The sequence below is a fragment of the Schistosoma mansoni genome (genome assembly GCF_000237925.1).
Source record: "Schistosoma mansoni, WGS project CABG00000000 data, supercontig 0179, strain Puerto Rico, whole genome shotgun sequence".
Classification (NCBI taxonomy): domain Eukaryota; kingdom Metazoa; phylum Platyhelminthes; class Trematoda; order Strigeidida; family Schistosomatidae; genus Schistosoma; species Schistosoma mansoni.
In genome coordinates this window covers 484,751-510,519 of record NW_017386063.1, presented here as the reverse complement: position 1 = coordinate 510,519, position 25,769 = coordinate 484,751, and the positions used below count along the sequence as shown (strand labels likewise).

The following is a 25,769-nucleotide window of genomic DNA, read 5'->3' as shown; positions in this document are numbered from 1 at the left end:
AAATCTTGATTTTGTTTGCTCTCGAAAATGCATATTATAACAACAATATGCAGGAATAATTCACCTAGATTATTAATTATATCAAATCAATATTATTAATCGATATTGTTTCTCTTTTGTTTTGTTTTAAGCATTAGCAAGCAGATAATAAATTAATCAGCACAATGTCATAACCACATAGCAACAGTCTATAAGATGAGACAACAGATTAGCATACGAGTTAAATTATTAGCTTATATGTTTTGTTTTTTGTTTTTTTCGGTGTTGTTGTTGTAATAAGAATTACCCTGTGCATGTAGGTCACTGTCAAGAAAGAGCCACCTTTCGTCTTTTTACCAGGTTCACCTATATACATGTACATATACATATATACATATGTATTTTTGTTGAAGTTTTTACAAATATGAAATAAGAATTTTTCCTTATTTTAAAAGATTAAATAAAACTTTGTAAAGTTGAAATCACAAGTCAATTGATGCTAGACCTGGAAGCACTGGACGGCCATTTTGTCCTATTGTGGAGCTCCTCAACAATGCGCATCCACGATCCCGCCTCGCGAGATTCGAACCCAGGACCTTTCAGTCTCACGCGCGAGCACTTAACCGACAGACCACTGAGCCGGCCGGCAACCAACGGTGTTAATGTCTGACTTCAACCAATCCACAAACTTGAGCAACCATTCACCAATGTATTCAGTGAGTTGATATCTCGAATCTCGCGAGGCGGGATAGTGGATGTGCACTGCTGAAGACTCCCACAATAGGACGAAACGGCCGTCCAGTACTTCTAGGTTTTCCATGATGGTCTAGCTTCAATTGACTCGTGATCTCAACTATATAAAATTACTAAAATCTCCACAAAACCCTCTTCTGAAAAGTATATAAAGTTAGTTACTCAGTGCATTCTATAGTATTCTAAGTTTGAATCTTAATGTAAACACCAGCACTAAATTGTAGATACTTCTAGTTGGTGAGTTCTAAATAGGATGAAACAGATTTCCTGGATTTCACTGCCAATCCCATATTAAATGCTACTTTATTTTGATTATTCTTTGATGAAAAACAATATGTTAGTCGTTCAACTAGTTGTTCATATTTATTATTTGAATAAAACTTCAATGATATTCACCGTACCAGATTTTAATACCTAATGAACACAAATAATTACGTGATAACTTCTTTCTATTTTTCAACTTTGTATTTGATTTCATGCCTTAGTAAGTGAATAAAATTTCTGTTGATATCACATATTGAAGTGCTGTGTGAACATTCGTCTACCGATGTTTTTGGATCATGTTCTACTAATACCTAGCCATTACCAATCCCGACCAGATATGGTGGATAGTAAAGAAAGAATTAACATAGAGATGCAGTTGTCCATTCAAATCCCATAGTGGTAGAAGTAGTAAGAGTATAAGCATTAATGTGAAAGATTAGGGTTTGAAGATGTTATTCAGGAAGCATAATCCAGTGAAATAAATTTGAAAAGAGAAAAGAAGAAAGGGATATGAAGGATTCACAAGATTAGAATTTAGCAGAAAACAAAGTGTGAATGCACCTTTGCCATTACAAACCATTTTGAGCCATGTCATTAAAGGTCTCTAACCATCGGTTGCTATCATTTCGCGAATCCCAACCAGGTAGTCTACACCTACCAACATGGCTCCGTCCACTTGTCAGTGAATTCATGGATTTGTGCCACGTTTTGGTCTGGCCACCCCTAGCTTTCTTCCAACCTACTCCTACACCATAAAACATTGCACGTCGGGGCAGTCGGTGGTTGGGCATACGTAACACGTGTCCCAGCCATCTCAACTGATGAATTTTCACTACTACATCAATCGATTTGCCATCCTTACCTAGTACCCGTTTCCTAACAACTGCTTTACTTACTCGGTGGTCCCAGGATATAAGAGCAATGCTTCGAAGACACCTATGATCGAATACTAGTAGCCTACGAATATCCTCTACTCTTATCGGCCATGTTTCACTGCCATAAAGTAGGACGGAACGAACTTCTGTACAGTAAACCCGTCCTTTGGTTGCTAGACGGATATCTCGCTTACGCCACAAATGACGCAAGTTGGCGAAAGCTAGACGATCCTTCTGTATCCGTGCTGAAATTTCGTCACACATCAGACCACAAGGGCTGATGAGACTCCCAAGATAAGTGAAGCGGTAGAGACGCTCAACTACTTCACTCCCTACCATTAGTTCATGTGCCGATGAAACCCAATCCTGAAGTAACTGACTAAAAATCCCGTTATTAACTGAATTGTACTTTTCAAATTCAAACTTTTCAGTTGAATCTTTTCAATCCGATGTGTAAAACATTTATTGATTCCTTTTGAAAAATAACTCTGATTATATATGAGAATCGAAATCTAATATTGAACATTCAAAAAATATTTTAATCAATACTTCTCAATATAATCTCCGGGTAATATTAGAAGAAGAAGATATCTATCTCAACATCATGGATCATATTTAATAATCAAGAGCTGATTTACAATAAAAGTTCTTCTTGAATAATCAGCTATTTATATTTTTTTGAAAACATACTACTTACAAGATACTAATTTCAGTAAATATCACCATCAATTACTGTTATTCAAACAAAGTATTTATTTTCATAGTTGAAATCATGAGTCAATTGAAGCTAGATCATCATGGAAAACCTGGAAGCACTGGATGGCCGTTTCGTCCTATTGTGGAGATCCTCAGCAGGCACATCCACGATCCCGCCTCGCGAGATTCGAACCCAGGACCTGTTAGTTTCACGCGCGAGCGCTTAACCACTAGACCACTGAGCTGGCCGGCAACCAACGGTGTAAATGTCTAACTTCAACCAACCCACGAAATTGGGCAACTGTTCACCAATTGTCTTCAGTGAGTTGATATCTCGACAACAGACTTAGATGAACTCCACTGGTATTTATTTACAAGTTAAAACATAAGTAAACAGATTTAAAATGTAATACAAATACATAACTAGACTATGGATAACTTCAACTTATAATAAACTGAAATTAGTAATTATTCAGTTTGTAATTACTACAAGAGATTGGACTTCATAGTTTACAATAACGAACTAATCTCATGAAGACAATCATTGAAACGTAGAAAGTATGAACCTTGAAGATCTTGACTTCAATCCTAAATGAAATCATTAATGAGTTCTGTTATTCATTCCAATATTGAAATACGTCTTCTAATTTTTAACAATTGACTAAATCAGGTCAATTTGTGATATAAACTATTAAGTTATTGCTTTTAAGCACTTTGAATTCTTTTTTTTTCTGGTTAGCGTTTATTTAGCGGGTTAATTAGTTGGATGGAGAATGCTGGTGGGCGCCCTATGCTCCTCCACGAGGGGTAACAGGCGTAACTAAGTAAGTAAGTTTAAGCACTTTAATTGTTCTGATGTCATTTTACATGTTCACTTATTTTATAATAGTAAATAAGTAAATTTTTTAAAAGTTACTACTTACCGACAACTGGAGTAAATAGATTGGATACTAAAGGATCTTTACTATCACCTAATAATGCAACGACACTGTCATTAAGTGGATCTTTATTCTTTTCTAACCATCCAGTTATTGTGTATGGAACCTAGAAAGATGATAAGATTACAAAAAAAGAGAGTGAATCACATTGCCTGTGAAAATGAATGGTTACATAAAGGCATTATATTAAAAGGCAGGGATCATAAAAGTCTTATTAACTTCTACAAAATCACTGCAAAAAAATTGTAAAAAGCGAACTCCGAATAAAATTGCTAGTAAGCTATGAAAATAAAAAAATACCTGAAATGCCCTACTTCTTATTATTCATCGAAACCATGGATCAATCAATAATGGACCAACATTCAAAACTTGTAAGCATTGGATGGCCATTTCGTCCTTATATGAAATGCATCAACAGTGCACATCCACAACCCCGCATGCGGCAATAGAATACAAGTACTTCGGTTTAACTCACGAACATTTCGTGATTTCAATGAAATCCAACAATCTCCACAGCTACATACTGAGAATTTTATTATTCACTCGAAATATTGTTATATATTTCATTGAATACAGTCAATTTAATGCAATATGGATATACAATTTTTATTTTAATGAGATAAAATCATATGAATCATATGCATGGTTACTTACAGATCCAGCATAATGATGTAATTCGAAATGGGCTTCTACATGTCCTGGCTTCGGTGGTTTTGGTTTGGTGAAATTAGGACTTTTACCTAAATGATTATCATATAATTTCGACAAGAATGTTTGATCTGAAGCTTTGGGAACGATACATTCTTCTTCTAGAATGGATAAGATACCCATGGGCTAGAAAACATGGAGGAAAAAACAAGTAAGATTTACAAACATTATTAAACTTAAATATAATGGATTTCCATTAATCTTTTTATGTTAACAACATGCCTACATGTTAATTGGTGAATAACTACAAAAGCTTATTACCTGGGTTTTGATGAGAAGTTATAAACAGTGGAGTTCAATCACATCAGATTTGAGGCAATTAGTAATCAACAGCATTAAAAGATAGTTGCATAACACCTTAAATTGGTCGGAGCTAGACTTGTAAACGATTGGATCTCAGATAATTGGCCCAGGAAATAAACGCCAGAAGCAAGAATCGAGAGACATTGATTCAACAGAACAGCTATTCAGCCCACCCTATGTTACAATGGTTATCTAAATATGATCAGTTCGTGATATGAACTACGAGGTTTTAGAAGCAATGAAAGGATGAAATAAAAGTTATTAGGTCATTCAACTTATCGCTTTTTCTTAAAGGTAGAATAGTGACTCGTAAAACGAATAGTTTACACAGATTCAATAGCTATATATTATGCTAGAATTCATAGGATTGATATGACTACTGACTAACGATTCATTCTAATATATAGAGGAAACCGTTTCTGAAATGTATTTAGAAATATAATCAGCAAAGTATCAGAACAAAACTGTAAACACAGCAAAGAAATCTAAGCTACTATCTGTCCGTTCATTTGTAAGCTTTTCAAAAGTGATCCAATAGGAATTACTGTACATTCATTCTTTTCAGATTGGAATCTTTATCATTTTCTTGAAACTGGCTTAAAAAGTCTACAATGCTAGATAATTTATTCTAAAGGCTACACTAAAAATTTTATAGATAAAATGTATTCAGTCTCAGTTAGTTGTTTCGGATCAGTTGGTCATTTCACAGCTACTTATTTTTAATGCCTAGCGATAAACTACTTTATGACAATAAGTAGTCTGATTGTATTGAAATGTTTCTAACTTTTGCACATTGTGATGCACACATGATATAACCATTAACCTCCTATTTTTATGTTTGGCTTCATTCGTAACCTTATGAAATCATTTTTTTCCTTTTTTCCTCCATCAGTTTACCTGTATTGGCTAAACTTCTAAGCATTGGTTTTATGGGAAAATTTGCTTATTGTCATTAATTGGCAACGTTTTAGCTCAACATAGATAAGTACTGGTTTCTAGTTTTCGAAAAGATGGTAGCATTGTACTCTCTGCACTTGTTTGAAGAATAAATTTTTCTCCTCTCTGCCTTAAAAGACGTTATTTATGCCCTGAAATCTCATGATCCATGTTTTGCCTGAAGTGTTAGTGTTTATTCGTGTTTCTATGATGGTACTGCACTTTGGACAAACCCTTCTAGGTTTATTTTAGGATTTTTGCGTGTGAACAACTTCCAGTATCAGAGTACTCATTGTTTGAAAAAAATTTTATAATTTACCTTTTCAATTAAATCTATACAAGCTTGTAAATCCATACCGAAATCAATAAATGTCCATTGAATTTTTTCACGTTTATATTCTTCTTGTTCTAAGACGAACATATGATGGTTGAAGAATTGTTGTAAACGTTCATTTGTATAATTAATACAAATTTGTTCAAAACCATTTTCCTTGAATAATAAAAGAAAAATTAGGTCGCAATTGAAAAGAACTTATCAAATTATGAAACAAACAAAAATGTATTAACAATAAATATAATGTCAACCATAATTGGTAGTTAGACCTAGTTAGTGTGTAGATCCTGGACCTGTGTTTCATACTAGTTGAGACCCCTCTACAAGTTGTGGAGTTATTGCCTTCTGTAGGTTTCGAACCATAGTCATTTAGTTCCATAAGCTCAGACTTCACGACTGATCAATTCTAGATAAGACTGATCTCCTACATAGCTGGGACACTTTCAACTGAACGATCACTGAATAGTGACCAATGTCATGTTTGCCTAGACCCTTAGTACTACAACTTGATCGATAAAATTCAATCAGCACTGAAGTACTAAACAAATATGATATTAGTCTTTACTCAGCGATCATTCAGTGTTAAATCTAAAAAATGTTGATCAAATAAGAGATCAATAAACAAAGGTATGTGTGATATATGTGTGATAAGAATGAAGTTTTTGTATTCGTAAAGTTGGTTATCATCTGGAATATAAGATTAAAAACGTTATAAACCCACATCAAATAAGAAATGTGGATTTGACGAAAGATTGCTATCACGATCATAAACGCCTCATAGATTTTACTAGTCTGTATTTCATTCGATATTACTAACTCAGTCAAGTAGTATACTAATAGTCATCTTACATTTCAGGAATATCTTCATCAACATCCTAAGCTACTTATATTCTACTTCTTCTCAGTTATTGAACTGTTTGAAAAATTAAAAAGCTCTAGTTACTTCTATAACACACGTCAACAAACAAACATTGTTACCATTATTAATTGAGGAAATTCAAGGAACCTGTAAATCAAATGATCCACCTTTCTTATGAATAGTAATAATAATATTAATTGTTATATCCTAGTGAAGAAATGAGTACGGGTAATTTCCGGGATCTATTAATAGACTATTATTCTATATATATTCTTATTGTTTAACTGTTGAGTGATTAGATTATGTATATCTATATTCATCTTATTATAAGCTTCATTTTGACCTATACATTATTATTATACGATTTACTGTCCCTAAATTATGCTCAGTTTATTGATTATTGTATCCTACGTTCACAGCCACATTCGGCTTGATCTTGTACAAACACTATTTTCTATTTCATGGTGTGATGCGGTCTGTCTGTTTGTCTAGTATATAAGCCGAGTATGCTTAAAATAAATGATTCGCATAGCAGAAGCTGTAATTGGTGTTTTGGACTCAATTGGAAGGGCTAGGCGGACAAGGGACCAATAAGGGCGCTATGCTGCTCATACCGCTTGAACGTCATTGATTTGGCACAGTGCTAAGATTGGATAAGTCGTATTTCGATTGGTGAATAAATCACGTGATAAAAGCCGGGCATAAAATCATAACAAATTGACAACGGCCTTTTAAATTCAAAACCATAATAATAATAATAATAATAATAATAATAATAATAATAATAAAACTTACAGTGAAAATCTCAAAACCTGCAATATCCAATACACCAATGAAAAATTGACGTTTAACTTTTGTATCCAAAGTTTTATTGACACGAGCTACTAACCAGCCAAACATACGATTGTACAAAGATTTAGCTAAAGCGCTAACTGCATATGTGACCTTTTATTGAAATAAATTAAAAGATTATGATTGTCTTAATTATTAAAAGAGAATATGATAACGGTAATAATGATTAGGGATCAAAAATAAACCAGTAAAAGGGTAGTCTGTAGTGCCGTGCTTCGTCAATAGTTCACCTCGATAACCGTTATAATACCGATCTTAACGGTGTATAGAGTCAGAAGACAAAGAGAAGCGGCAGCTACAGTTTTATTAGCAAATGACGCACATTGGAGATGGCTGGTAAGCCAACTCATTCTAAGCAAGCGTTAATCAGTATTTATAGTCAGACAAGAATAAATGACAGACATGTGATAAATAGGATAAGAAGGGTACACACAACTACGCTCATGCAAAAATGGTCAGGATTAATAAGTGAATAATTGACAAGATGAAAACATGACTCATAATGGACAGGCGAATGGGCTTGGCCAGAAGTTAGAATAAAGTATATGGGCTTAACATATAAACCAATACTACAAGTCCACAGGAAAGTATGAAAACCCTTTATCCCTCTCTCTCTCTCTCTCTCTACATATCTCTTTGATGCATAAGGCTTGGTGAGTCATAGAGATAATCAAAAATATTAAGTTGATCATAGTGTATATTAATAAAAGCTCAATTAAAACAACAACCGACGAAATCATTATTATGCTTCACTTTGATTAGATAACCTTTGAAAAGGTACTAGATCTAAAATTTTCGGGTCCGACTTCATTTGGCGGTGTCTTAGACGTGCACTGATAAGGAGTCCTAAACTAGGATGAAACAGCTCCTCAAACCCATTATTCTTATAAAACTCATTTTTTTCGAAAATCTATGATTGGTTGTAAACTACGGTTTATCCAATTAATTAGTTGTAACCATTTACAAGCACCTTATGTGTTTAAACGGACTAGTTACTAAGCGGTGCCCAATGTCATATTTGTCTAATTCTTATTGGCGATAGGATTTGATTGATCAAGTTGTAGATTGGTCTCTAGTCTGAGCAAAAAGATATTGTATGTGCTATGTTTTAACGTTAACACGTTACAGGGTTTTGTGTCGACAATCTCTAATCAACTAACACTATATAATTGCTTTTACTTTCTAACCTTCATTTGTGATGAATCCTAACTTACAGAGAATCTTTACCTTAGTGGTTCATGCATTCTTAATATTTCTCTTCAAACTGGGTAAATTTCTTTAAATAACCTAATTAAACATTATTCGGGTCCCCACTTGTAGCTGGGCTCTAAATGAAGAAGTGGTAAACAATAAAGTCAATGTAGTCTCAGGTACGATGGTGATCCATTAGCAATATGGGCTTCTGTTCATGCTTTAAAGAAAAACCCACGAAATTAATTCAATAGTGTCAGTTTTTGACGAAACCTATCATCAAATAGACCTGAAAAAGCGACTGACGTTATCTCCAACGTTTTCGATATTTACTAAATGTTTGGTAAACAGTAACTTCGGTTATTCTGCTGCTCATCTAGATTGTACAGTTGTATATTAGTGCACTTTTTATCATTGGTTTCATTTCCCGCTCTAAAGCTTACATACAGAATGTTATACACGTCACACAAGAACTTTGTGAATGACCCCATCTGCTTGGAATGAAATCGTTGTTAAAATATTACTCTAACGTATACCATTCATCCATTAAATAAACGGGAAGATTAATGAACGCATTAGGAACACCACAATTATTGAACATTGAAAATGTTTTGGAGAGCCGCAACCCTACAAACATTCAATAATTCTAGGAGTTTACTGAAGGTAAAAACTGTCAACTAACTGAATTTCGAACGTATAACTTGGGGGTAATTCTACATAAAAAGAACGCTTATTATCAGTGTAAATCAGAGTACGATTTAAACACCATTTAGAGGCTGAAAATAAATATCAATTTATGATGAAAGATACATTAGGCGTTACTCAATAATATATAACTACAGTTAAGTAGTTAGAATAATGGATTTCTTTTCATGACAAAATTTAAATGTAAGTATTCATTTGTGAACATCAACCCAGATATATCCAGCTGACGAGTCCCGAATGGGACGAAGTGCTCGTCCTGGATTCCACTGATAGCCACCGATCATCTTTGCTTATAATGCTTGTGACTTAAAGCAATATCGAGGCAATCCGCATAGGATGCATATATACCAATAAGAGACTGATCAACTGCAGTCCTAAACATCAATGGGAAGATTTAAACAAATGAATTGATAAATAATTATTATAAATACATAATGGATTACTAACTTGATTTAAATTTTGACCTTTAGTTACAAATTCTGTGCCAACTTTAACTTTTGGTTTTAAAAATGATGTTAATAGATCTTTTGCATTAACACCTAATAGAAATGCAACTTTTTCTGCTTCAGCAGTTCCATCAGCTTCAGCTTGTTCTTCTCTTGGTCTTTGTTTAAATTTCATTTCACCCATATTACAAATTGATGTAGTACATTTGAATAATGATAATTTTTCATCATCATTAAATCCAAGAACTTCAAAAGCTTCCTATTAACAAAAAATAGAAAGTGGTAAATAGTAAATGAAGGATATGATAAAGGAAAAAAGAATATATACATATTTTCAACAATTAAAATAAATCAGAAGGGGGTTTTGTGGAAATTTTAGTAATTTTATATGGTTGAGATCATGAGTCAATTGAAGCTAGACCATCATGGTCATCATGGAAAACACTGTTGGATGCCGGCTCAGTGGTCTATCGGTTAAGTGATCTGGCACGAGACTGGTAGGTCCTGGGTTCGAATCTCGCGAGGCGGGGTCGTGGATGTGCACTACTGAAGAGTCCCACGATAGGACGAAACGGCCATCCAGTGCTTCCAGGTCTTCCATGGTGGTCTACCTTCAATTGACTCATGATCTCAACTATATAACATTAAAATAAGTTTTAATCAGAATGATGCGCTGGACGAGTTTGAACATACTACTTACTTGTGCTAAATTAAATTTATTCGGTTTACCAATTACAACTTCCTAGTCATTTCTTAGTCTTCTCATTTGTATAACAGGTTGAGTAAGCTCATAGGAAATATTTGTATGTAATGTTGAATTAGACGATCGTTGAAAGTAATTAGCGATGGGCTATCAGCTCAGTTAAGCCAATGTCTACAGAAAATTCCCAATTCATTTTACAGAAGCACAATTGAAATTAACCGAAACGACAACGTAGAAACCTTCTATTTAATCCCATTCAATATCCTAATTTAATTTCATGAAATCACCAATCGAACTGTTAATCGACTGAATAATTGAGTTCTACCTTGATCTTCAGTCAGCCTTGACATTTGTCTGTTAACTCAAGAGGTATGAATATATCTCTCGAGTGAACTTTTCACAGCATTATGAAGCTTAGTAGGGTGTGGATACTCTTCTGGAAACTGAACGTGTGGTGTTCTGTGTTCGATATTATCCTTAAACTTCGTATATTGTTCGTCCTGATAACCGTTACTCGATAACGTCCCAAAGGTGTATAGATCAGAAGGCGAATACAAAGTGTTGATTACGTTTATTATTGAATCACGCACAGATATCCAAAATTACAGGCACGTTAACCAAGCATGAAAGAGTAGTGCGAGTGAGAAAGTGATCAAGCCAATGAACGAGTGCATACATACGTATACATATGGAAATGAATGAATCATCAAATCAATTAAGAGACTAATAGTAAGGCTAGCAGAATGAATATATGCGTTGGCAGTAAGCAATGCTCAAGCATACATATTTATACAAGTGCAAAGTACAATAGTATAAATAGGTTGTTATTTTACGAATGACTCTGTCCGTTAAATAACTTAACAAAAGGACTTAACCAAATTAGATATGAACAAACTCAATTGTACGTGAGCTGCTGTAAAAGCATCAGAATACGAGAAATATTCAAAATCTATTCTTTCCTAATAGACCCAAAAAACTTTCCTCTGAATATTAGAAAAGTAACAAAACTCTAAATGGTGTTTTAAATTAATTTTTCAGTCCTAAAAATTTACCTAAATGACTGTAAATCAGTTTTCCTCTTTTATCTCGATATAAACTCCGCCTACAGACCTTCTAGGATTACTCCTGATCCCAAGCTCGGATAAAGGAGGAGGGTTAGATATGGGGTTAGCGACCCCATCTCGTAGAAAACAGTTTTATTAAGAAAGCGTCAACCAAAACATATCATTTTAACCATTTAAACTCTACGCTGAAGAGTAAGTAAGTAACTTGATAGACAAACAATTACTAATCAGTTAAACTTACATCACACAATTTCATTTCTTCACTATCATCTACACCATCAATAGTTAGTTCTCCTTGATTAATGAAACTATATAAAGCAGGATCAGTTTGAACTAATAATTTATCTGAAAAGTAAATATAATGATGATAATAAATAAGTATTAGATATCAACTCAATGTTCCAAAGGCTAAACCTTATCTGTGATATCTAAAGTTCCTGAGCTCTATCCTCTCAAGGTAGGATCATGGATGCGAATCGATGAAAACTCCCATACTACAACGAAACACCTTTCCAATGTTTCCTTTGTTTCCAATGATTATTTAACTAAGGTTAGTTCGTATTACTGTTGAGGATGTTAAATCCCCAGAACTTACTTGGTAAATGGCTTAATTTTGTAATTTTATTTTGAAGCTTTGAATTTCTTTGTTTTCGAGCCAAAAGCGCTCTTTTCACCTTCGAGTCAAATTTCCCACTTGTAAAATATCTTAAATGCTATTGGTCTGTTGTATCTTTGAGTGTGCTATATTGTAATGCTGCTCAAGGACAATTTATCACTGTATATATACGTTTGAGTTTTTCCCCTTACGACTGCTTCTACTACGGCTGCTTATGGAATATATTTCCCCTACTTTGTCTTGGACTTCTTCCTCTAGTTAGCGGAGCCTGGGACAACGGATTAGATTAGCCTATCGTGTCACTGTGTCATTGACCTTCGTTCGTTTACCGAGAAATCGTAATTAGCATCAAGTATATCAATTACAAATCATTCAATAACTGAATTATTATTTTTTAAAACATTTAGTAATATAAATATAACAGAGAAAGAAGAACTTACCATGATATTTTGAACCATAAGTTGATAATAACTGATAGAAAATATGATAATTACGTTCTCCTTTCATCTGTGAAACTACACGTGATTTCTCGAGCAAATCTTTGAGAAGAAAAAGAAAAAGTAATTGCTTGTTGTTATTGTTAACTTCATAACTTACAATGTTCAATATCGGCTCCAGCAATTTTACCAGTTGTACCAAAGTGAATACGAATGAATTTACCCTAATTGGAAAAGAAAAAATAAAGAATGTTTATCTTTTATATAAAAACTTTCGTTTAAATTAGAGTGAATAGTTTCACGGTATTTAGGTTGTAAATTGATGTAAGACATTAAATAGGAAGAATATGTATTTGTAAAATCTCAGCGAAGTGAATTTGAAGTAAATCCAACGTTTTGCTTGGTGATCTGGTTCAAGCTTTTCCAAGGAAATATCTTAGTCAAACATCAAAATTATCGAATATAAATAGGTATTGTATGCTCAATAGGTCTTACACACTAATACATATATGTTATATCCCGTGTAGAATTATGAATAGTAACTTTGAGGATTATTTATGGACCAATATGATATGTATATTTTCTATTCTATAATTGTTAAGTAATGAAACTATTCATATTCGCGTCTCTCTTATTATGAGCTTTGTTCTGACCTATGAACTATTATTATACAATTTATCATTCTTGAGTTAGATCCAGTCTATTAATTACTGTTCCCCACGTTCACAGCCACATTTGGCCAATTATTGTACAAATGTTTTTTTCTATTTTATGGTACGATGTAGTCTGTTGATTGGTATATAAACTCAGTATGTTTTTGAATAATGATTCATATTGCAGAGGCTGTTATTGCTGTTCTGGACTTAATTGGCTAGGTTAGGCAGATAACAGGATTGATAAGTACTCAAGACTGTTCATACGGCTTTTGTGTATCATTGGGTGATCGATAAATTCACTGCTCCCTGATAGGCAATCGTATAATGTCATATATTAACTGGGCACTCAGGCAATCGATATAAAAATATACCTAGTTTGGACATTTTTAACGTTGAATAGATGACCTATTCAGTATACATGAACCGAAAAACCATGTACTACCTATTTATATTCGATCATTTGGATGTCTGATTATAATTCCTTGAAAAAGCTTGGACCAGATTGCCAGGTGAAACGTTGGATTTACTTCAAAATTCCCTTTTGCTGAGTTTGCTGAGATTTTACAAATACATATTCTTTCCTATTTAAAGTTTATCTTTATTTAAAAATAACTTACAAATCGAGATGAATTATTATTTCTTGTAGTTTTGGCATTACCATATGCTTCTAGAACTGGATTAGCTTGAACAATTTGATCTTCAAGTGTTCCCTAATTTAAAAAAAAAAGAAAGTAAAGAATATTTCAATTTGATTTTGATTAATAACAAAGCATTATTGAATGATAAAGAGAGATTCACAGTGAAATCATTCAGAAGCTTAAAATCCGAATTAAGCTATATATCAACTTATTCCTACCCGAAGTTTGTGCTGATGATGTCGTTCAGAAGAACGATGAAAGCTTCAGGACCAAACCTTCCAGCTCAGAGAACAAAAACTCCATCAAAATCAATTTATTTTTATTGGCTTTTAACTGATTTCTTAAATTAATGTATGAAGTTTGTGTTCACTGTTGAATCTTGATCTTGATTAAGAAACTATTTAAAACCAGAATATACCGGATAGCTATTTTGTTCTAGTGTGGGACTCTTTATCATTGCTCATTCACGACCCTACTCTAAGGGACTGAACCAAGGACACTTACATCTCATGGCCAGCACTTAACCACTAAGCTATTGAGTTAGTAACCAATGCTTTACATTTCCAACTTTAAGGAAGAAATAGCTAATCAGTACTTTCTAGTTGTCAGTGGTTATCTAACTAAAGTCTGTCAGTTATCTGAACTAAAGAATTTCCTGAGTTTTTGGAACAGATAGTTGCCAACTTATCAGTTCCTCGGTAAATTCATAATTTTGATCAAAATTGTCTTTATTTATTGTTAGTGTAGTGAACGAGAATACAAATGGGGATAATCGAATGTAGTTGGACACAAAATTACAGAACATCTAAATAGAATCTGAGATTCATACAGTAAATACTTTATTTGCAAAATATCAGTCAATTATCTCAGACCCCATTGTTCTTTCGTTTCCACATCAATCATTCTTTGTTCTCATTCTCTTTTCTTGGATCTTCTTAATCTTCTGCCTCCAAGTATTTCACTTTTGATTAGTGATACATATTACTTATATCTGTCGATATCAGTAGCACACATCACATTATTGCTATCTTTTCATTCATCTGTGATTTTCATTTACTCAATTTTCTAAACTTATATAAACTCATAAGATCTTCTATAATTATTTTCTAGACCATCTCATCAATCTTCAAACATTGAACAATTACAATCACATCATCTATCGTCTATATATCTTCAAATTATGTTAGATTTATGTAAGCTCTTTAATTATTTTATAATTAATAAGTAGTCTATCCTACCAGTTTTTTTATTCTAATATATATACAATATAGAAGGGTTTAAGCATTATAACTTCACTTTCTCTGTTTTCAATCCCCATCTTAAAACACCCTTACATATGGTTGTATATATAAATGTTTGTTATTTTAAGTATTTCCCATCATCAGCGTCTATGATTCCATATTATGTCATGATTCAATGTTACATTTCAATACGAGAATATTTGTAAACAGCTTAAGAGCAACCACAAAATAGAATGAAGTCCTAATGTTCCGCCTCTATTTTTGTTTTCTCCAGATTCCAATTCATCAAAAGAACTAACTTAATGAACCAGTGACTAAAAGTTACTTTTAATATTGAAAAGAAAAACTACAGTAAATTAAAAAAAATTAATCTAATTAAATATTATGAATAAACGGATCAACTTATGTATGAATTCAATTCAGTGGTCTAGAGGTTAAGCGTTCACGCGCGAGACTGAAGGTACTGGGTTAGAATCTCGCATGTGGGATCTTCGATGTGCACTGCTAAGGAGTCTCAAACTAAGGTGAAACGGCCGTTCAGTGCTTCCAGGTTTTCCATGGTAGTCTAGCTTGAATCGACTCATGAATTCAACTACTAAATTCAAGGTAGATTATAATCATATAAACATATAAACTTAAGTTGAAGCTTCAATTGTGTTGCCAACATTTTTAGTTGTTTACAATTCAAGATTCTTGAATTGATCTAAATCAAAATCAGTGAGACTATAATTTATGGACGATCTTTGAGCGGCACTAAAGTGACTTTGGGAATGTTTACCTGCTGATTAGGGCTAAATGAGGGTTTTAAACCTGCGTGAACGTTAAGGATTGTGATTTATATTTGATGGTTAGGAATAAGGATTAAATTTAGGGGTTTGATCACGAACTAACATCAGCTAAAATGTTAAGATACTATTTATCCAAATGGATAAAGAATTTCACGCCAAAATCCATGATCTGTTATCATAAATCTGATTTGTTCATTCATAAATTATAGTCTCGCCCTAAAATCTAATTACCAATGAAATGTCTCAAGTGTTTGGTAATTTAGCTTAATCCAAGGATAAGGTCTAAATACATAATTCTATAATGATCACAAAACTTTTCAGTTCAGGTAGGTACTTTTGATAATATTGTTATCTTAGAACTCAATAGATGTTGACGATATTATTCATAATGATAATGATCAAGTGTCACAAATTAAGTCAACTATCTCAGAGAGTAGATCATTAATAGAAACATAGTTCTATGTGTTTAAAAAACACTAAGTATTTTTTTTCATTTTAAAGTAAATACAAACCTTTTTGCTAGAATCATCATCTTCTTTCTTTGAAGCTGCTGCGACAACAGCAAAATATGAAATAACTTTCTTTGTGTTTTCTGTTTTTCCAGCACCACTTTCTCCTCTGTTTAATAAGAAAAAGATAAATATATCTTGTATATAAGAAGTATTAAATTAATTTTAGGACGATGAAAGCTCCACGACCAAACTATCCAGCTCAGAGAACAAAACTCCATCAAAATCACCCATCTGAGCTACAAATCTTCTCCACCATGATAGCTATCTTGTAGTGTAGTAGATAATTTTCCCATAAAAACATCTAATCCATGTGTTTCATGTGTACGTGTACATGTAAATACGTGAAAGTAATCAGATTTCTGTTGGCTACACTTACACAACCATATATGCTACATTGATTAGTTTGAGCTTTAATAACCCTCCCAAATTTTGAAGTCACTAAGTTATAAAGGACCGTATTATGCAATATACTGATTTGAGTAGAAAATAGTTCAAGCATCAAAGTTTGAAGATCTTACATTCTACCATATGTTGGGTTGTGAGTGCAAATTACTTTTGGAAATGCGAAATACTCAAATATAATTATCATTATCTTCATGAGCATATGGTTCATCTATATCTATCTTCGCTTAACCAACAATACTTGTAAACAACTCTGTTCACAAATTTGACTAAGCTTTATTTTCTGTCATTGAGGTCGTAACTTACCACCTCTACGACTCAGTTACTTACAACTGGTCAATTAATGATCAGTAATTAATGTTGTGTTTGTCTAATCTTTTAGTGACAAACATTCTATCGATAGACATTCCTAACCATGGCTCTGGGTGTAGGTAGACCTCCTGTTTCTTACATGTACACATTATAAATGATGATCAATCGACAAAAAAGTATACATTTAATCCATTCTGCTATAATTCCATTTAACTATCTAACATTATAATTCCATAACCAATCCGGTGAAGTTTTCAAAAAATAGAACAAATTTCATTTCGTGTAAGGTTAACAATAATTACATTTATATTCAAATATTTTAAGGCAAGAAACTTACGTAATCAGAATGGACTGATTTTCACGATCTGTTTAAAATCAATGAGAATACAATGATTTTTATCAGTATGGGGTTTTGGAAATTATTACGTTATTGATTAAGATCATGAATCGATTGATGTTAGACCACCATTGTCCTGTTGCCGGATTCGAACCCAGGGTCTCATAATAGGACGAAACGACCGTCCAGTGCTTTCAGGTTTTCACTGGTGGTCTGGCATCAATCAGTTCATGATCTCAATCAAAAACAAAGACTTTTTTTTGAAAAACATCAGATAAGCTCTCATAATGAGTAAATGATTTTTAATTGTAGAATAATGAAAAAAAACCCCATTTAATTAAGATTGACACTTATATAACGAATTACCTGGAAAAGAAAAGTAACTAACCTTGTAACATATTATGATAAGCATTATCAGAGATTGAAAAGATATGTGGTGGCATTTCACCTCGTCTTTTTCCTTTATATTTCAATGCAACTTGTTCAGTATAAATTGGAAAACGTTTATAAGGATTAACTGCTACACAGAATAATCCTGAATAAGTCTAAAAATGAAATGTTTGAAGTTAAGTAAACTTTTTTGATCAGTAGAATGTAGAATGACAATAATTTTATTGTAATACTTTTAGGCGTTAAAAACAATATGCATAACAGATTTATTTGTTCGAACTCATAAATATTCGTATTCGATTTGTGTGAGGGCTGTGATACTGTCCAGGTGCTCAAACTGAAGCAAGTGGTTTTCTTAGGGGACAACACCCGAAGCCTTTGGCCTTAAGATCTAGTCTACAAGGAAGTGGAACAACGTTAGGAGATGCAGTCACATGGTAACCAGTGATCAACAATTGATTCATGGGCCATTTGTTCTCTCTGGATCCTGGAGCCTATGTGCACCATTTGTTTGGATCAGGGATTTCCAACTCCAATGAGTGGATCCTCCATATCCACAACCCTGTTAAAACGCCGGATATTAGCTTTTCGTCCTCTCAGTTTCGTAAACAACAGTTATGCCACGAGAAGGCAGTGAGTAGGACTTCCCTGTCAGTGGTTGTATGCACACGGCCATATGGAAACATTTGAAGAGGTGGAGCTGACTCTCCCCACCCTCGGCCGAACCAGGACATTTGAGGTACAAATTACCAAACAACATACATTTAAAAGCATTTTATTTGTGAAAATTGAGTTAAAATCAAATGAAAACATTTTTTTCTCCTGACAATCACCTTACAAATTATGTTAGAAATCTATAGTCCCTAATGTCCAGTCGTTTATAAAAATGTACTTCCTTGGTACACCCTTCATCACAGACAAACGACAAAACTTTTCACAAATGTCAGATATACATATATGACTTCTCTCATGAATAATGGGAACAATACTATATATACCAGTATTTTATAACCTAATAAATTATTAAAGCCTATATTATTATCATTATTATGAATAGCTTTATTCAATATTATATTCTCATCAGAAAGTATTTCAACAAGTTTCCTTTCCTTATTTCTTCATCTATCCTGAATGATCACTATTTAGATGTTAACAGTTCAGGAATCCACATCTAAACAATGATCATTCTTTTCAATGCATATTGATATCCACTACAATGTCTGTGATCGTACGTTTTTGTAAATTGTACAGCGAAAGGTCGTAAACTTTTCATAAACCCTCCTAAATAGGCTAAATGATTAGTATAATTAGTAATGTGTTAAAACAAACAAAATGATAGGTAACTTATTGAGATATAGTGATGTCAAGAATAGGTAACCCAGATATTTAAACAGGCCGATGAAGTCTTATATTATTATACTCATTGTTAAATTTGAAATCAACTTCCATTTTATGAATTGACTATCACTAACCTTCAAAAAAGTCTTACATGATAATACAAGTTAAATCTTTGAAGATGTATCATTCAAAATGAGATCCTTCTTTGATTTCCCTACAGAATATTCTTCAGTGAATCTTTATAAAGTACAAAAGTTAGTAACCAAGAACAATCCGACGAAACAAAGTTTTACTTTAAAAAAGGACAAACTTACATAAATCAGTTGCCTATAATAACGTGCACGTAAATTCTCCAATACAGAAGCATCATTTAAATGTGTCAAATTAGCCATATCTTCAATTAAGAAAAATTTCGGTGGATTTACTTGTTGTGCATCATCTTTTTTAACTTTCTTTTCCTATTAAAATAAATAAGTAGTAATGAAATAATTTAATAACCATTGTAACCATTCACATAGTATTGTTTGTTTGAATCTTCCCATTGATGCTTAGGACTGCAATTGGTCAGTCTCTTATTGGTATATATGCATCCTATGCGTATTGCCTCGATATTGCCTTAATTCACAGGCATTATAAGCAAAGATGGTAGTGGCTAGAAATGATATCCAGTTTGACGCGCACTTCGTTCTACTTTAGGACTCGTCAGCTGGATGTACCTGCAACTCAGAGTTAATGTTCACTCTGGGACTCGAACCCACTAACTTGTAACCATTGTATTGGCTAATGACAATTCAATTATCAGTGTATTATTAACTAATGTTCAACTGGAGTATGTGATTAACTAATCGATAATAACTAACCATAGACTGTTTCTATTAAAAGTTAAGTATGTTAAACCAATGAAAAAATTTGCTTAAATTCTAGTTGTTCACATATAAATTACTCACTTTTTCACTTTTGGCTAATATAATAATATTTACTACTATTCAATTATAAGTAGTAATGTACTATAACTATAGATGAGAAAAAAGAACCCATATAAGAATGCAATTGATCTAAATACCACATGATTACCATACTAGTACAAGATAAAAACAACCTACTGGTCATGTAATACATACAACTAAGATACTTCATCAGTCTACCTAACCTGATTAACCTCACTATATACTCATACTTCAAAGAAAAACAAAAACAAAAGTACTTCATATTAATAAAATATAAAAAATATTTTTAACACTTACACTTCCATCTTTAAGTGCTACTGTAATTGTATCACCAGTAGTATCTTTGATATCAGCTAATACATAACCTTCTTTTTCATCTTCAACCCATATAACATTTTTACTATCAAAATTAGCTAATTCTTTTAATAAAGCTTTTCGATCTACACCCAAATATTTAAAATCTGGATCAGATGGATCCATAATTTAATCTTTGTATATATCTATTAAATAGAATAATAAAAAGAAATGATCAAATAAATAAATATTAATTTTAATAGTTGAGATCATGAATGAATTGAAGCTAGACCATCATAGGAAAACCTGGAAGTACTGGATAGCCGTTTCGTCCTATTGTGGGACTCCTCAGTAGTATACATCCACGATTCTGCCTCATGAGATTCTAACCCTGGGACCTATAAATCTCACGCGCGATAGCTTTACCTATAGGTCACTGAGGCAGTTCCCCATGGTGGTCTGGCTTCAAACGATTCATGATCTCAACTATTAAAATAATTATAATATCTACAAAACCCCTTCTGAAAATATATATTACTTTTTATATCTTTATAAGTAGTATTCTATGCTTAGAATCATTTTAATGAATTCAAATAAGACTTACTTGTATATATTCAATTAATTATATATAAATTTCCTTTTTGAATGGATAGATATAACGAAAATATAAAGCGGTAGTTTATTATTATGAATAAAGTACGAATAAATGTGATGAAACGACAATATTATGTCAGCGTATAATTTGGGCACTTGTATCATTATTATATATATATGTATATATGGGAATTGTAGCTCACATCCTATTGGTTAAAATATCAGCACAAATTATTATTGATTTCAATCAACCAATCATAAATGAGATGCACCTTATAATAAATCAATAATGTTTAATAGGGAAATATATAGCTAGTTCATATTTTAGGTAAGGTCCAAATATATATTTAAACAAAATAATAGGTATTTAACCTATGGTAATATATGAATTCAGTGAAAAGCAGGACGAAAGGCAGGTTATGTATGGTAATATAAGGGTTTACTTTTTGTTATAATTAACCGCCCACTTATTTTCCTATCAGCCTTGTAATTGATTGAAACTAACAATAAGAAATTAGTTAGGTTAGATGTATTCGTCAGGATGCATGCACAACAACTATACAAAATATGGATATGAGCTGTGTTTCCTTTTAGTTACATGCTAGAAGCGTTTCATTGTAAATACCTCACTATTTGTATTGTGTATATTGATTCAATACCAACAGTGTGAATATTAGTCAAGTATAGTGTATTATCTATGGGCTAAGATGATAATTAAGCCTTCCTGATTATTAAAACAAATGATTCGTAGTATTACATTGGAATAAGACTTTCTAAAAAAAAACATCTATTCGACTAACAAGATGTTTATCTAGATATATTTATCATTCATCGAGGTTGATTAACCGCATATAAGTAGTATAAAATAGGTAATTTTTGTTTATTGAGATGCTCTTAACAACGATGACTTGTTTTACTTTCATACTGTAAGTGAATACACAACAAATAAAGTTGAAATTATCTTGTATTTTGATTTAAAATATCCCTATCTATCTATCTATCTTCTATAGCCTATATGTAAAAACAATAATTACCTTGTTTAGTACGCCAGTTACCCCTCCTGGAGGAGCATAGGCCGCCCACCAGCATTTTCCATCCAACTTCGTCCTGGGCAATCCTTTTCAGTTCTTTCCAGTTAAAATTCATCCTTTTCATATCTGCTTCTATTTCCTGGCGTAATGTGTTCTTTGGCCTTCCTATTTTCCGCTTCCCTTAAGGATTCTAAGTTAGGGATTGCCTAGTGATGCAGTTTGTTGATTTCTCCAATGTATGTCCTATCCACTTCCAACGTCTTTTCCTAATTTCCTCTTCATCTCGAAGCTTGTACCTTCTTGACGATGGTTGCAGTAGTTTTCCACGTTTCAGCTCCGTACAGCAGGACTGTCTTGACGTTACTTTTGAAGATTCGCACTTTGAAATTAGTAGAGACTTGTTTTGAGTTCCATATGTTCTTCAATTGTAAGAATGCGGTCCATGCTTTGCCAATCTTCGTATTTATGTCTGCATTAGATCCTCATTGTTCATCAATGATGCTTCCCAGGTACGTGAATGTTTCCACATCTTCCAGAGCTTCTCCATCAGATGTGATTAGGTTAGCGTTCTACGTGTTGTATTTGAGGATCTTGCTTTTTCCTTCGTGTATGTTGAAGCCTATTGATACAGAGGCTGCTGCTACACTATTTGTCTTCATCTACATTTTTGTGTGTATGAGGTAGGGGGGCTAGTTCATCTGCGAAGTCCAAATCGTCTAATTGATTCTGAGATGTCCATTGTATTACGTGCTAGAACCTTTCATTATCATAGTCTTTATCAATAAGTTGGAGGTACCAATACGTTGCAAGATTTCCGGGAGTTTGAACGTATGTGGTGATGATCTGCCAAAAAGAAGAAATATGAATTAAATATAATAGTAGTTCATCTCAAAAATAACTACTTCTTATTCCCATTGAATGAGATATAAATATAGCAACTTGATTTTTTCTGCTCTGACTGAAGAGAGTTCCTGTTGAGGATGCTCACTTTATTTTGTTTTATATTTTTTTGGCTTCCTATCAACATTTATTGTAATCTGTCGAACATTTTGTAACTCCTAGTGTTGGGCATATTTCCTGTTAACTTGCAAATAAAATACACAATCAAGGCAGTTCATCTAGGTTATGAATACCCTAGTGATTAATTAGTATATCACTTTACTCGTCCATCACCTAATTGTTACCAAAGAATATATAATTACATCATTAAAGTTTTTCATACGATTTTGTCAAAGAACGACGTCAATAAAGTAATGAAATGAAGAAAAAGAATCCCTTTGCTGTAAAACTTTAACGTAACATTCGAATAATAATTCTTCTCGTTATTTCTTCTCCTCTCGTTCGACGTTTTTTTCCTTTCATACTGTCTTTCTATAACTTCTTTTCTTTACATGATTTACTGATTACTCATTTGTAGAAATGTATTAACTTTACATAATTATGGGCACAATGTAACTTTCCAGAAATTTGTACACTAATCAATATCCACTTAGTATTGTTTGTTTGAATCTTCACATTGATGCTTAGGTCTACAACTGGTTAGTCTCTTATTGGAATATGTACATACTGTGCGTATTGCCTTGATATTACCTTAATTCACAAGCATGGTAAGCAAAGATGGATAGTGGCTAGCAGTGGAATCCAGTGGAACCCAGAGTGAACATCAACTATGAGATGCAGGTACATCCAGCTGACGAGTCCCAAATAGGATGAAACGTGCGTCAAACTGGATTCCGCTGCTAGGCACTATCCATCTTTACTAATCAATATTGTTTATGTGGAATAGACCTCAAGAAGTCATTGTTTAGTGTGTGCTACAGATATAAGTAGTATGTATCACTAATCGAAAGTTAAATGCATGGAGGTAGAAGGTTGATAAAATCGAAGAGAAAAGAATGAGAACGAGAACAGAGAGTGGTTGGTATGGAGACGAAGAAACAACAAACTCTTCTTCACAGAACTCCATTTATTTTTTTAGTTGTAGAGCGTTTAATCATGTGGATCCTAAAACATTGTTAATTATCTATATGCCATTTGTTCGTCCGAAACTGGAATTTCCTGTTAGAAAAAGTCCAAAGAACTACAAATAAATGGATTCCCGTAATCATAAATCGGCCGAGAGACTGGCATAACTAAATCGATTTTTTTTTTGCCATACAAAAAGGACTATAAGTGACTTAATCACAGTTTTTGTAAATTACTGAATCACAATTTTATTTTTGACATGCCCTTATTTACCTTACCTCTCAAAACGAGAAATTTATGAGAACTCTTTGAAGTCCATGTATCAGTTGTCTATCGACTTTCTCATCGAATCATTAATGAGTGGAACTCATCGCTTCAATGTGTGAATGCATGTCCACCTATCGACGCAAGAAAAAGAAAGTTTGAGATAGACCATCTTTGCAAAACTCATGATTTAAAACTGATAGCCTATATCAACTTCAAGTTTAACTGAGATCTTACTAGTAATCAAGTGTTGACCAATAAACATAGATGATAATTGCTGTAAACAGAAGGATATATTGAAGAGTAATATACGAATAAAGGAAAACTGCATATAATATTTATCCCATGTACGTTTCTTTATACCCATATTTAAATACAAGTGTATGCACTGCTATCAGTCTCTTGTTTGTAAAAACATCATGAGATAGATGAAGGGCTTGGATACACGTACAATTGTTGCCGTAGTATCAATAAACTATCATACACTGCTTGATAATCTACCTTACATGGGACCCCTGTAACTAAGTACAGAGAGCAAAACCGGTCTACTGTTCCCTATTGCTACAGTCACGATGATATTTAAAACAAATATTGTTTACACATAAAAGTTTAATTACCCATTATAATAGCTAAGTAAGAACAATAAGAAAAAGAAGCTTATAAATGTAAATACAAGATGTATTATCAAATAAGATTAACGGTTGGCTAGGGAAAGTGCTAAGGACAATTTTCAGTACTGAGTATGTGATCACGAAAGTTTACATAGGATGAGAAAGTTATAAACTTTTGTTCATGAATTAATGAAGTGAATTTTTTACAGTTATTTAGAACTCGTCGATAATAACTGGTTCTTCCCTTTCAACATCCAGTGCACGAGTACCAGCAAATCTGTCAGCGATTTACCGTTGATATCGTCACAGTTTTCGAACCTCTTTCACATATTCTCTGCTTTGTCTGGGGATGGATGTCGTTGTTGTAGTGATATAGGATAGATAAGAATAAAATTTTGTGTACAGTGTCTGAAGACTTGGTTAACTAAAACATTGATACTTCGTAATTGGGAAATACCTTAAAATGTTCGCCTCTTCAAGTGCGATAGAAGCATATTCCGACATGAATACTTCCATGTTGAAAACACTCGACAGTCGCACTGACACGTGCTCAAGTACATTCAGTAGGTAGATCCTCGATCCAATATCAACATCAAATCGTCAGCTTCGTATACTACGTACACATGATTCATCCTCTTAAATTCCAGCATTACTTTTCGCGTGATAAATGGAGTATATACTTACCTGTAGAGATTTTTGCTTTCATTGTCTCGACTTCATAGTCAGTCTGTTCTTTAACATATTCAACCACGTGATCGAAAGATTTGATGATTAGATTAGTACTGGCATC

The 25,769-nt window shown here is 33.1% G+C and overlaps 2 protein-coding genes across 7 annotated transcripts in view; both read right to left on the bottom strand.

Annotated features, from left to right (window-relative positions):
* Smp_085540.1 overlaps positions 1–20,700 on the bottom strand; it is a gene marked incomplete at both ends in the record, with an annotated part of 49,469 nt that extends 28,769 nt beyond the window's left edge. For 3 of the 6 annotated variants that reach the window (XM_018795464.1, XM_018795487.1, XM_018795509.1), the window contains 15 exons: positions 287–345; positions 3,491–3,611; positions 4,160–4,339; positions 5,772–5,942; positions 7,441–7,590; positions 9,841–10,098; positions 11,848–11,951; positions 12,663–12,761; positions 12,820–12,883; positions 13,933–14,025; positions 16,495–16,600; positions 17,546–17,573; positions 17,934–18,090; positions 18,122–18,311; positions 20,561–20,700. In XM_018795464.1, the coding sequence (XP_018646981.1) occupies positions 287–345; positions 3,491–3,611; positions 4,160–4,339; positions 5,772–5,942; positions 7,441–7,590; positions 9,841–10,098; positions 11,848–11,951; positions 12,663–12,761; positions 12,820–12,883; positions 13,933–14,025; positions 16,495–16,600; positions 17,546–17,573; positions 17,934–18,090; positions 18,122–18,311; positions 20,561–20,700 (1,920 nt within the window). The remainder of the gene's footprint in view (positions 1–286; positions 346–3,490; positions 3,612–4,159; positions 4,340–5,771; positions 5,943–7,440; positions 7,591–9,840; positions 10,099–11,847; positions 11,952–12,662; positions 12,762–12,819; positions 12,884–13,932; positions 14,026–16,494; positions 16,601–17,545; positions 17,574–17,933; positions 18,091–18,121; positions 18,312–20,560) is intronic. The other 3 variants (XM_018795475.1, XM_018795498.1, XM_018795520.1) reach the window with 1 other exon arrangement.
* On the bottom strand, positions 19,513–19,665 carry Smp_193120 (myosin heavy chain, skeletal muscle or cardiac muscle, putative; the record flags this gene model as incomplete). The annotated part of the gene is made up of 1 exon (XM_018795531.1): positions 19,513–19,665. The coding sequence occupies one exon, from the start codon at positions 19,663–19,665 to the stop codon at positions 19,513–19,515; it is 153 nt and encodes a 50-aa protein (XP_018646982.1).
* Positions 20,701–25,769: the final 5,069 nt, after the last annotated feature.